At 40.7% G+C, this 14,624-nt stretch overlaps 1 protein-coding gene and 1 long non-coding RNA gene across 2 annotated transcripts in view; one reads left to right on the top strand and one right to left on the bottom strand.

The window, feature by feature from the left end:
- Window positions 1-3,479: 3,479 nt before the first annotated feature.
- LOC119659556 (GATOR complex protein WDR24-like) overlaps window positions 3,480-14,624 on the bottom strand; it is a 29,103-nt gene continuing 17,958 nt past the window's right edge. The window contains exon 4 of the mRNA XM_038067705.1: window positions 3,480-4,129. Within this exon, the coding sequence (XP_037923633.1) occupies window positions 3,585-4,129 (545 nt within the window). The 3' untranslated portion in view covers window positions 3,480-3,584. The remainder of the gene's footprint in view (window positions 4,130-14,624) is intronic.
- Window positions 11,985-13,764, top strand: LOC119659557. The gene is made up of 2 exons (XR_005250356.1): window positions 11,985-12,977; window positions 13,047-13,764. It is a non-coding gene; the product is annotated as an uncharacterized LOC119659557 (long non-coding RNA).

Raw genomic sequence — 14,624 nt, 5'->3', positions numbered from 1 at the left:
TTCTTGACGCATGGACGGCGTCAGGACGTAAGTAAGCAAGTCCGAGCAAAACAAATACCTGTCTGCACGCTAAATATAAATACTGGCACCCTAACTGGAAAAACCGAGGAACTCGCAAGAGCTCTTTGGAAAAGGTACATTGTTATCTGCGCTCTGCAAGAAACCCGATGGTCTGATGCCGAAGCTGCGATCATGAACCTGAACGCGGTAAAAATGGCTATTTCTCTATTTTGGTAGTCCACACACTCAACAACGGTGTTGACATTGCTACCTCAGAGGGTTTCCGTGATATCATTAAAGAAGTCGACCGATTTGATGACCGGCTGATAAAGCTCACCATTACATCAGCTGATCATCAAACAGGTCGACCTGATGCCGAGTAAGATGCCTTCTCTCAACTTTTCGATGTAAAGATCTGCAACGTGCCTGCCGATCACTATATTATCATTGCCGGCGACCTTAATGGTCATGTGGGTGAAAAGGCAGACGGTAATAGGTTCCAGAGGGGAAAGGGGCTTTTAGCGCGTAATGAGGGTGGAAAGCGTATAATCGATTTTGCGAACACCCATGACCTTGCACTTATGAATACATGGTTCATCAAACGATTGTCTCATCTTCCTACATTTTATAGTGGGAACAGTAAAACGCAAATCGACTATATTCTCATAAGACGCGGACATTTTATCACCGTCACTGATTGCAAAGCCGTTCCTTATGAGACCACCGCACTTCAACATCGGCCATTGATTGCCGTCCTGCGAATCAAGCCATCGATAAAACAGGAGGAGGAACGTACTGGCCCGCCGGGCATTCAATGGTGGCGATTTCGTGAGAGGAAAGAAGAAAACATTTCACTTATGCGATTACCAACCATTACGAATGTGGAAGAATCGTGGAAACAAATGAAAGACACAATCCACAAAGCGGCCTTTGCAATCCTCGGGGTCACCAAGCTAGGTAAGGGGTACATCAACCGAGATACTTGCCTTTGGAAGGACGATGTTGAAATGAAAGTCAATGAAAATAAATGCCTCTACTACAAGTTTTTCGACGATAAAATGCTTGCCAATTGGAAAATTAATAAGAATGCCAACCAGAAAGCAAAGAAAGCAATCGCTGTCACCCGAGCAGCCCATTACAAAAATGTTTACGATAAACTGGACACTCAGAATGGCGAGAGAGATCTGTATCGACTTGCCAAAAGCCGAAACGAACGCACACGAGATATCGAACACATTTGTTGCGTTAATGACAAGAACGGTGCTTTGCTTACCAACCGCCGAACTGCGACGGATAGATGGCGAAAATACTTCGAGCAGATTTCAACGGAAGAATTTGCTCATCCTCCATTTCCACAATCATTGCCGACATTTGGAGCAGTTCCACCTGTCAGCGCAACTGGTGTTCAGAGGTGGTGGTGAGGAAGACGGGGCGGCAACTCTGTCGGCTGAACCAAAACCAAGTGGCCGAGGAGAACCTCCATAGTGGTGGCACCGGGAGAAGCTGTATTGCATTGGCTTGCCATGATGCAGTAGGCGAATGCTCCAAAAGCCTAATTAGGGCGATCAGACCCGAGTCTGCACGGGGATTCATCTGAAGTGGCAATTGGTCAAGAAACCTTACCATTCGTGTCTTAAGAAGACAGTGAGATTAACTCTCCATGACAGGTGCTCACGTAAAACCCCTAGGACTGGCTGTCAGCGCAACTGAAGTTGAGGAGGCAATAAAACGAATAAAATCGGGGAAAGCCATAGGACCTGACGACATTGCATCTGAGCTATGGAAAGCGAAGAGTTGGGACGTAACACTGTGGCTCAGTGAATTCTTTAATCGGATTATTTAGGAAGGTAGAATATCTGACTGGCATGGAAATCATATCATATCATATACAATCGCATATTTCTAAATACCGGTAATAAAAATCGTTGGCGCAACAATCCATATTGAATGAGTGTCTTGAAGTGTGTTAGAGCACTTCATTCAAGACCGTAACATACATTGTAGGAGGCAATGTGGTCAGCATTACCCTGATTTGACTCAGGTACTCATTCACAGCTGAGTCGACTGGGATCCGACGTCAAATCACGATACAAATCCCACTGCCAGTAGTGAGATTTGAACCGCGACCTTCCTTGTGTTCTAACCACTCAGCTATCCGGGCACCTAAATACCGATATTCATTTTTAAGTTGAACGAGCTCATTTTTCAGTGGTATTCACTTTTTAACAATTACGAACGGATTAATCAATTAAAAAAACAAAAAAATGATCATTGTTTGGTATAATTATTTCGCACACTCTAAAATCTGGCTCACTGCGGAATCGTGGAAGCGGATTGATGAGCTGAAGGAGTTGGATGCCGTATTGACGGCTGCGAATAATGACGCGCTCGAACTCCGATACCCAACGAAATCCCGAAAAGTTCAGCGTAATGTGTGTTTTGCTGCTGCATAGGTCAGGGAAGCGGAAGACGGCGCATAATGCACTGATTTCACAAGTGTATACTGCATTACGAAAGCTTGTATGTGGTCGTAAATACTTCGATGGATCTGTAAAGGACATCAATGGTCGACTTGTCATGCACGATGACGAGCAGCTGAAGAGGTGGAAAGAACACTTCACTACGGTTTTTAACTGTATCACATTCGGTTAGGCTCTTCCTCTTATGGATGAAATGGCTAGTTACCATCACACGCGGAAACTGACTGTTCCACCAAGCAGAAGAAAAATCATTTCGGCTATCAATGTCCTCAAAGGGAAAGCCACTGGGCTTGACGGTCTCTCCTCAGAGTTATTTAGTGAAGGGGACCCGTTTTGAGTGTGACAATTGGAGGGGTATCTGCGTGCTGCCTGCCGTTACAAAGATAATAGCTAAAATACTTCTGGAACGCGTCAAAGAACATCTCGAAAGCTTGATCGACACAGAGCAGGCTGGTTCCCGCTTGCCTTGTTTAAAAACTGGAAATGCTAGGTCAAGTTAACACTAACTTAATGTTTTATCTGTGTTGCTATATGTTAGTAGTACATGTAAAGTGCCTCCTTTGACACTTGAAGGTTTCAAGCCTGCAACGTATCTTCGGAGTACACTGGCTTGATACTATTACACATGAAGAGGCAGACATGGCACAATTACGCAATGTCATCGGAAGTGGCTTGGGATAGTTCACACATTAAGGAGGGGCGACAATTGCATAGCTGGCTTTGCCATGCAGCAGAATCCCCTCTTTCAGGATGGCCGACGAGTGGGTCGTTCCAAGAGCACTTGACGCAAAACAATAGAGGATGAGTGCGGACGTCTCGGGAAGTCTTGGGGGAGCTGAAAGGAATTTCAAGTAACCGCGAGCGATGGCGTGCAGGTGGGGATGACCAGCTATACTCCACCAACGGATAAATAGCAACTATATACGGATATAGAGGGACCAGTACTAATGCTTGATCCATTATATTCCGTAGAGCAAATAGAGAAAAATATGCCGATAATACTTTTACATTAAATTTATTACTCTTACACATTAAACAGAGACGAAAATCATAAAAAGAATCAACTTAAAAACAAATATACAATAAATTTATGCTAAATGTATTTCAAGATTTACCCAAAATCTCCATGAAATCATTCACGTTCTTCTTCTTATGTACATTCTTGACATGCTTGGATAAATATCCTTTCAGTCGGAAAGTTGACGAACACAATGTACATCTGAAGTTCTTATCCTCACTGTGTTTTGTTGCAAAATGTGTGTCCAGAGCTAATTGAGTTGGGAACTCCCGACTACATACGCTACATTGAAATGTGGATTTTTGTTGTGCAGTGAATGGTTTTTTCTCTTCAGGTTCCGCTTCTGTATCCTCCGATTTATGCTCACCGGGATGACTACAATCGCAACGTGCATAGGAGTTTGTATGTTCGAGCATGTGTTTATGTAAATCAGATTTTCTATCGTATGACTTGGTGCATTCTGGACATTGTACACGCTGCTTTGTTGGGGTGGCGAGCTTCAAGTGATGATGTACGTTATTCATGTGAGATCGTACATATGAGCGGGCAATGAAACCTTTACCGCATTCGGGACAGTGATGATTTTTTGGAATATGATTGATAACATGTATCCACATGTTGTTGTAAACGACTAGAAATCAAGGAAAAAATTTGTTAAATTTAAATTTTGCTTTTGATATAATTTTAGAATTAACATTTTTTAATGATACAGTGCCCGCCATAATTTTGAAAGGATGAAAAAAATAGGAAGTTAGAGTCAACAATATAAACTTATTTGGTATGAAGGAATATAGCAAAGAGCTGACGATCTCGTCAAATAGATTCAAGTTGGGAATTTTTCAAAGGAATCCCGAGTCGAATCCAGGAAGTTAGAGTCAACAATATAAACTTATTTGGTATGAAGGAATATAGCAAAGAGCTGACGATCTCGTCAAATAGATTCAAGTTGGGAATTTTTCAAAGGAATCCCGAGTCGAATCCAATTTAGACATTGACGTCCTATGATAACAAAGGAGAAGTTTTTTTGAAGCGTAATTATGTGTAAGTATACAAAGAGCTGTGATGGTCGAAGCGGGTTAACCATTCATGATTTTCGCGGCTCGAGGTGGGGTCTAATTGTGCTTCCCCCACTGCTGTAGGTGAATTACTTGCGTAGCAACAAGTGAAATGATAAAGAAACCGAGCACAATCGCTTTGAAATTGAAGTAAGAGCGAAAAAAGGTTGTGTCGGTGTCCATGGTGTATTGGCGAGAAGGAGAGGTACAATGTACAAACGTCCCTTCAAAATGCCAAAACGAGAAAATGAACAAAGGATTCGGGAGGAAATTAACAAATCATTAAGACCTCCCAAAAGACCATTCGGCGGATCCTCGTAAAACTTTGAAATGAAGAATGAATTCTCACTAAGAAAAGTAGAATATACAAATAGGATAGTTTGACGAAGAAGCGAGAAAATAACGACTAATTGCAATCTTTAACAAAACGGATGACAACACATCGACATGCCCCAGCAGAATTAGGATTCATTCCGATTAACTTCGTAGGAAATGCTACTCATACTGGCCGTCGTGAAAACAAAATTTTCCGCTGCCGGTATGCGATTTTCTTTGCAAGATGGCGGAGAATTTTTGTAGTGATTGTAAGGGTTAAGGGAAGAATTAAAACCTGAAGGTCATTGGAAAACCATAATTATATTTATATTGTTTTCCAGACCCTATGCAAACGGTTGGGCCTACATAAAGTACAGAAAATGCGTAACGATCATGTATAATTTCTAGAAATTACAAAGCTACTTACAGTGTGGAGGATGTTATGTTTCCAGTTCATGGAACAGCATAAAGACGACCCCCAAATGGACGCTCAACAAACCCAGGGATCCTACCGTTGAAATAATGTTAATCATGAGTTCATGACTCAGAAGCAAAATAACAGTATTGACAGTCAGCATGCCATAAGCGGCGGGAGATATTCGTTATTCATGATTGAGTGACATGTTTTATGTTACCTCGGTTGGAGGATATGAACGATGTTTGTTTGATTTTTTACGGAATTCTATGTGTCTTCTTCTTCTTATTCAGCCATTGTCCTGTTCAGTAGTGGAGCCGGCCCATCTTGATCGACTGTCATTTTGGCCTGATCTGGATGGAGTCGTATTTATCATGTATTTCACCTGTTCACTGCTTTGTGGAGTATAGGGCATCCACACAATCTCACTTTTCAATGAGACTGTGCTTCAGTTTTATTATTATCACATTTAATGCTGTGCAAGTGATAAGCCTACAGCAGCAGGACAACACGATACGAACATAAACATCCAAGCCCAATTCGTGATTCGAACCTGAGGTAACGCGATCGAGAGGCTGTCGCTCCATTATCACGACCACCGCACCCGTGGAAATCAAAATATCATCTAGCATATGAAGCCATCGTCCTTTTGGCCGTTTCTCTTCGACTTCCATGCTTAGACCAATTTTGGTAAGCGAGTTTTCGTCGCTAATTACATGTACATATCACGAAGTCTGTCTCGCAATTTTTTCACAATCGGTGAAACTCCATATGTGTTACACCACAACATCTTCGTTCACATTACCGCGAGGCGCGGTCAGTGTGTTTCATTGTCGGTCAGCATTTAGAACCATGTAGGTCAATAGACAGGACGATACTGCGGTAAATTTTGGATTTGAGACGTTTGTTGATGCGCAAATCACAAAGAATGCCACTTCACCCAGGGTTAATGTGTGAAGCAATTCCATAATGTAGTTCACCATTAGCGAATAACATTTATTACAAATATTTTTTTTTTAAATCGCTGCCACTGACAGTCAAAAATTCTGTTTTATTCAGATTCAATCTCAGACCGGGTGATCAATCCACTTTTTGATAAGTTGCTTTTTTGTGAAACGTTAGGAAAACATCATCGTCGTAAGGCAGTGTAAAGCACTGGACGTTGGATGACTTGTGTGACAGTGCCCATAATACGGACAAGGAATAGTGGCGAGAGGTCGCTTCCTTGATGAATACCGACAGAGACATGAAGCAATTTTGATATACATGCCATTCTTCGCAATTTAACCCAGTGAACGAGTGTTTATGCAGAAAACGATCATCATCAGCATATTCTAGATCCAAAAATGAATGTGGCAAAGGCGATATTTCTTCACAAACTTGGCTTGGCTATCAACAAACTGAAGTATTATTCCAGCAAAACTCAGAGTTCCGTCTGATGAGGCGTAAACCACAAAGCGACGAATTTAGACAATTTTCATAAAACCAAAAACATGATGAATGATTCAAGCACACTGGCTTCCTTCTAAACCATAAGCTTGAATATCAAAAATAGTTGACGGCTTCGTCGCATGAAAATTCGTGTTTAAGAAAACAAAAGATAATTTGACGTTTTGATTGTTTTGTGCGAATCCAGACGCACTCGATTTTGCTACTTTTTGTAGGTTGCTTTGGTAGTTGACGGTTGGCCTTATTTGCCACTATTACAGAGATAAAGTCGCGGATGTTATTTTATCTTAAATCTGGAAATACTATAATTTCGTCACACATCAATAAGACAAAGATATTTCAACGCCAATATTTTTTTCTGCGCCCGGATGGCTCAACTGGTTAGAGCGCTGGGCCGTTATAGTGGAAGGTCGCGGTTCAAATCTTACTGTTGGCAAAGGGATTTGTTATTGTGACTGGATGTCGTATTCCATATTAGGGTAATAATCTCGGGCGAGCGTAATGATGACCACATTCTGTCCTACAGTGTACTGTAGTGCACCATTACGGTCTTGAATGAAGTGCTCTGATACACTCCTAAGACCCTGATCCAATATGTATTGTTACGCCAACCATTATTAATATTATTTCTGTACTTCTATGCGGAAGTAGTACACGCAAAACTACCGCCATTGTCATTTGAAAATGGCAAGCTTTCATCAACATTTGACACATTGATATGTTTGCACCTGAAGCAATCTCGAAGAGTCAATGAACGGGCTTGATATCTCTTTATGCGATTAGGAGGCAAAAGTGTTGGCTATGATATGCAGTGAAATCCACTATTTAACAAGCTCAACGTGTCGGCCAGCCTTCAGTTATGTGACGTAGAATTGCCAAAGACAAGTGTGTTTTGTTGTTGGTGCACATTCGCAGGATTTATTAGCCATGCGCGGATTTGTTCTTATAGATCAATTGTCAGAATATTTTTGAGTTAAAATTGTAATGTGTGCTTAAAGCGAGCAAAGAATTCAGTAAATAATCTCCTTCTTAATTAGAAGTAGATGAGAAGGATTGTCTCCGAAGGGCACTTAATCTACATAGATATTAGATAAGGATACACCGATCATAAATCGCGAAGGGGGAGAAATAAAATGCTGCAGTATTAGTATGATGACTAGTCGCCAGTAATTATCATATTTCTTTGTGGAATTATGAGATCATAAAACTGCAGTACGAGGTCCAATAAATACTTGAACTGATGTTGTGGTCAACGGTAATGTGCACTGGATAATACTTGCCCGCCCCTCCCCCCTCCTGGAAACTAATTAGTTTTAAAACCGGCGAGGTAGGAGTGTCGTTTTTTAATATTTTTTTTTGTCAACTATGCAAATGGATGCACACTCTTCTTAAAGTTTGGGAAAAAATCTGAATATTTATGAACTAGTAAAATCCTATTATGGAGATATCCCACTAAAACAAATCTTTTCAAATCATTCTTTTTATGATGGCCATGAAGACGGCAATGCAAGACTAGGAAGAGCGTCAAGCCTCTGAAGTTGAAGAAACTTCGAAAATGTATAGATCGCTACTGCCTTTTTCGCTGAATCATTGTTTGAATGGTTATTGATAACTTGAATTGAGGAGAGTTGTTTTCGCGCAGGATTTTAATGAAAAATTTGAGGTTGGAAGGCGTGCAAAAATCGTTCTTAAAGTGTTGACTCCAAGGCAAAAACTGAGAATTGACGGTACTGATTTCCTTGAAGGGGTTTATTGTAGGTGGATAACCATGTTTATATGAAAACAACACCAAGACGGAATTACAGATGCCTTATCCAAACCAAAGCAAAGTATCAATAATTAAAAGAGTTGATAAAAATCATAAAAATCAAAGCCATGCTAGGTTTGAACAATTCAGCGTGTAGTCCCCCACGAGTTTATGCCTCAAGGATAAACGGTAAATCTTGCCTTCTACGTGGAGGTTCCTATATACTGTATTTGAAGCATCGCATACGTCCAAATTAAGAAAACGCAACAACTCCACAGGTTATGGTATGCAATGGAACCCACTAACCCAGGCGGCCGGCGAGTGGGTCGCTCTAGAACTACGTAATGTAGAACAATGGTAGAACAGGGCTAAGGAGGAAATGGCCAGGATGGCATGTAGGTATGGTTGACGCAGCATGAGCTACATAGGGGTTTATGGCAACAATATGGAAATGGTGGAACAAATAAGGTTAACGCCCATTGGGAATGACACGATATTTGCTAACATTCATCGGGAACGAGACGTCACGATAGATTGGCTAACGCTCACTGGGAACGACACGACACAATAGTGCCTGGTGTATTTACAAAATTTACATATCGAAAACACTATTATTAACTTATTTCTGGCTTAGGCAAATATCTGCATCAGTCAGCAAACAGAAATATATACGCCAGTTTCAGACACCAAGAAGAAAATTGTGTGTGAAACAAATGTCTGTATCGGATGAATGTCGGTTCCTGCATAAGACAAATGGCTGTGTTTTCTTCAGACGTAAATATATAATGTGAAGTGAATTTCTTGCGGCAACTTATCATCACGAAATCAGAGGGTCCTCAGCGATCAAAAGAAAAGCCATGTTGTGGATCTGGTAGTGTGCGAGAGAAATAATTGCCTTGAGTTCTGTCTATGGGGCTGCATTTGAATTGGTGAATTCTACTTTGCTTATTTTCAATGGGTCCAGGAGTAACTGCATCACCCGCCGCTGAAGAAAAGGTAAAGTTCAGTTTCGCGAAAACGCCGCTTCCGTTACTCATTCTATGTCCAATGGGGTACTTTTTGCGCAACAGAAACTTCAAGAAGCTTGACATTGTGGGCATACTGTAGAACTGCCCATCACGTCTAAGGAAGCTGTTTCTAGGAGAAAGGACATCGAAATGTTTCCAGAAACAGTAAAGATCACAAATACCGACCGAGATAAAAGTTATGGGAGAATATGGTATAAACCTGCAGGATATAATAAGGCGGTCAAAGGGTAGTAAAACGTGAATTGGTACATATGATGGAGCATAAAACCTGGGAAACGACTGCTTTACCGACACCAACAGCTCTACTACCAAATCCCATCTCTACCTCCGTGTGGTGATCACTGGAAGTTTTTTCTTAATGGAAAACTGCAGACGGAGAAGAATGAAGAGGAGCCTCTCGCGCCTAAGAAACGGGACAAATTTATCAATTGGTCCTCCAGGTTGAAGGTTGGGTACACGGAAAACCAAAGCCACGAAGGGGGGTTTGGCCTTGATTGACTGCACAACGACAAAACCGGCAACGAAAACGGATGAAAGATTTGCGCATTTGCTCAAAAAAAGAGAAGCTAGTCGACAGCCTGTCCTAATATAAGGCTGATGTAACAGCGTTACAGGAAATGCGCTGGACAGGGACCGGTTTAGGAGATATCACGCAGTGCAGCAATTGGCATCATTTTCTAGGCCGGACAGCCACCCACGCCCAGAACATCATCGGCCTATATGGCGACATTCCAGGTATATCAGAAACAGATTTAATTTTTTCTCTACGGCAAGCGATAAAAACACTGTGAACAGCAGTTGCACCATCATTTTATCGATTCCAAGTCCGCCTATGATAGCATAGCCAGGGCAAAAGTGTACACCATGAGAGAATTCGGTATTACGTGGTCGCAATACCGAATTCTGATAAGACTAAGCTAACTCTGCGAGGCCAAATCGCTTTCGAAATCATTCACCATCAACAACGATGTAATACAAAAGATGCCTTATCGTCCATCTTTTTAAGGGTTTGTGTGAAACGAGACTTTATTAGAATCGATTCGATATCTGTCCGTTCGTTGGTCTATCTGTCACACCTAATTTATTCGGAAACGGATGGACCGATTGTCACGAATTTTGACGAGAACATGTGGTGTTTGAATTACTTTACATATAGTGTGGAAGGGGCTGCTACATGCGATATGGGGGGAAAATTTTTTTTCCACAGAATATGGGCATTATGAAAGGGCTTAATTAGTACTTTTCAAAATTGGTTTCATATTTGATATCGGGTGAAACCTAGGGGAGTGAGGGGTCAAAATATGACAATGTGACAAGCGTAACAGGTCTCGTTCTATCCATCTGAAAAATCTGCAAAAAAGTCGCAGCGGTTTATCTAAATCTAGGCCTCAAAATACATCCCGTTCCGAAATTTGCACAGATAAAGTTAATAATAGATATTAGCATATTTTAGAAATTTAATCGGCTCTGAGAAAACTGATCCAGAATGCTAATGTCAGTTCTTGCCAAGTCCACCTAACTACTGACCTATGATGATGATATGGGAAGAACCACCCGAGATGTATAATCAAACTTCATCCAGATCGAGTAGCCAGCACAAGATCTTGGGTTGCACATTAATAAAAGTAAGACGAAGTACATGGTGGTAAAATCAGCACCAAAAACGGGCACAACAACTTTAAATGGCACTGATCAAATGAGAACCATAAAGGTAGGAGACTACAACTTTGATTCGTTTATAACTTCTATCTAGTAATTCGTGCATTGTTGTTGGCAGCCAGCAGAGACTATTTCAGAATCATAGAATTAAAGCTCTTAATATACAAGACCATCATCTTTGCAGTCATCATGTATCGTATTACTTGGACAGTTGGGTTGTTAGCAAAAGAAAATCGCGAATTCTCAGGTGCAATCCAGAGAAGAATCCTTCGAAAATTTTTAGCCCCCTACATAACGATGAAACTTTCAAGCCATACTATGACCGTCTGCTTGTGAATAAAATTTGGCTCAATTGGTTGCGGTGGACGAGTCAATTAATCCGTATGGGTGGAGATGATCTAGTCCGGAAAGTCCATACCACAGATGGACCGATGGCATAGGTCAGGACGCCAGACACCTTTTAAGGATATCGAGTTGGTGAGTTCGGCACAAAAGCCAGATACCTGCAATTCCCTACTAAGGCAGACCTAGACCAGATACCAGCCGTTGCGCCGTTGATGGTGATATAATCCATGAATAAAGTTAGCGTGCAGTGGATTCTACAGATGCAATTACCAGCTTAGGAAAGATAAATGATATTAGCGATGAACTTAGCGGCATAAAGTATGTTTTCTCGTTTCTAGATATTTTCGGTGACCCTGGTGCGAAAGAAAAATCAAAGATATTTATTGTGGTTGCAAATTTGAGTGCAAATGAAGTAAAGTCACCTAGAGATGTCCATCTCTATTTTTAGAAACTGAAACCCATTCACTGGCTGGTGTTGCAGAATATAATTTATATGCGGATATCCGAGGTCATTTCGTGCTCATAATACCGAACCTAATATCAATACTAAGCAGAAATGTCGGGATGCATATAGAGAGTAAATTGCGCAAAAAATGACTGAGAGGATATTTTTGATTTATATTAAAATCCGTTACGTAACGAGTAAGCCGTACAAATTAAGAGAGCTGCCGCACAAAGTGATTTGTTCCATTATAATTTTCACAACGGTTTTTATAGAGATGTTATAGCAGCAGGCTTGCATGGCTTGCAGGCCAACGAAATCGTGTGTGACAGTACACGAAAACATCACGTGATTTCTTATTCATTTACAACTGCCGGTTTAAAGCAAGTACGCTATCCGTAATGTTATGTGACAGGTTGAATTGATTTGTAAACCGCTGCCGCCGGGTATGAAATCGTTTTGTGTGGCAGTGCCCTAAATGTGTTCGGTCAGGTGTTCCTTATAAACTGTGTGTCGGCATCGAATCGAGTCACCTATTCGGGCACTATTTTTTATAATATTAATTTTTCCCGTCCTTCCCTTTTTTCGATATTTTTTGTTATGAAATTGTTCCTGTTTAGAGCTCAAAGAATGAAGGCTTTTTCTTTGAAGGATGTTGGAACATGTCAAAGCGGGAGAAATGATAAAATTTTCCAAATCCAACTTAAAAATTATGTTGTCATCATTTATCATGCTTTCTATGGTTCGTTTGTAGGGGGTGTATCACTGCTATTAGGATTCTAATATTGAATATGTAAGGTTCAATTAAGCGCGGAGTCTGGTGAACTCATTTTCGGAGAGTTTTTCAAGGGAGGATTTTTTACACTATAGAATAAGGCGCATGCACCGCATAATGAACCGTTGGAGAGGTTCAGCCACGCGTTGGTCTAATAGAACTTCAAAAATGGAAGCAGCAAATGCAGCGTTTACCATAATCCTCGGTTATCAATACACAAAGAGCAGCGGCCACTAAATTAAAAGAAAAGTGATTTTTTAAAATGGTTTTTCACACTCAACATTTTTTTGCATTTTTTTTTATTTACTAATTCGATAGGATATGCAGTGGTGGCCAGATAAATGTTACAATAGAGCCCTGTAACAAACTCGATTCGAAAGCACTCGAACATGGTTGCGTTTAGAAGTTCGGTTATCAAAATTGAACAAAATTTGGAAGAAAATGCGCATGAAGTGATTTTCAGTAGCGATTGAAGTGTTAAACAGTGAAAATGTGGAAGCTACAATATTGAAGTGAAGAGACGAGAATCTGTCATCGACCCCAATTGTGAAGGAAGTAAGATGTAGTCATGTCTCTGCTTCTAAAAGGAGAAAGTCGATCGAATAACGACGGAGCAAGAGCATCTTGTTGTAAAGAAGATTTGCCTAATCTCATATTACGATTGTAGTAATTTGGCACCGATTGAAGGTTCACTTAACCCAGTTACCTACATAAGCATAATAAGAAATTATTTGATTATTGGGAGCCATCTATCGGTGGGTTGTTTTCTATGAAAACTTCAAAACAAAATCGAGCTTAAATCTACCAACAAAAGAAACGTGGAACTCGATAAATCTAGAAAATTGATTTAATGCTAGATAGAATCAAGGCAATATTGGAGGCTGGGGTTGGTCTCAGCAAATATTAATGTTAATATTTATAAGCAATCTAAAATATATTTTTATTATTTTCACTTCATTCTAAAATTAACTGTTTTACATTTACGTAGTTTTTAAGCTGTAATAAAAGGTGCTTTAATATGTATAACGCCAGGAAATATTCGGGAAAAGTGTTTTACTAAAAGGTTAACAAAAAACAAGTCGGAAAACCGGAAGCTTGACGCTTCAGGTATAAAAGGTTTTGTGTTTCCCTATGTGAGGAGCATAATGCAGTTCTTCATTGGCTGATAGCATTGACTCGAGATATTAAATCGCATAGTTCTGTCAGCGGTAGTAACCTGCCTAGAACTGAGCGATTTAAATATCTCGGGTCAATGCTATCAGCCAATGGAAAACTGCGTAATGAAATTGCTTCACGCATTAACGCAACCTAGATGAATTGGTATTTCCCAACTGGTGTTCATTGTCATCGACGTATCAGCGAACGTCTCAAATCTAAATTCTACCGCAATGTCGTTCGTCTTGTCGCTCTTTATGGCTCTGAGTGTTTCCCGACTATGCGGTAATCGAGATAAAGACGTTGCATTGGACTAGTGGCGTGACACGTTTTATTACATCCGAGATGAGGATATCCGCGATCGATATGGGGCTGTACCAATCGTGGAAAAAACTACGAGAGAGGCGTCTTCGATGGTATGGTCACGAAATTCACGCTAACAAGAATTCACTTGCCAAGATTGGTCTGAACATCGAAGTCGATGGTAAGCGACGAAAAGGCCGACCGAAACAACGATGGGTTGATGCGTTAGATGGGGATTTAAAAACCTCGCGAGTACATCCAGATAAGGCATTTGATAAAATAAAATGGCGAAACCGATCACGACTAGTCGACCCCGCTTGTGAACGGAACAAAGAGTGAAGAAATAGAAGAAAATGTGAGGAGCAACGAGGGCATGACAGTTCCCTGCCACATGGTTAAAAATTCCTTTGCCCTCTTTAAAAAGCGATTTAAGTAAGT

The sequence above is a fragment of the Hermetia illucens genome, chromosome 6 (genome assembly GCF_905115235.1).
Source record: "Hermetia illucens chromosome 6, iHerIll2.2.curated.20191125, whole genome shotgun sequence".
Classification (NCBI taxonomy): domain Eukaryota; kingdom Metazoa; phylum Arthropoda; class Insecta; order Diptera; family Stratiomyidae; genus Hermetia; species Hermetia illucens.
Note: the sequence above shows the minus strand (reverse complement) of the source record. Positions and strands in the feature narration are given on the sequence as shown.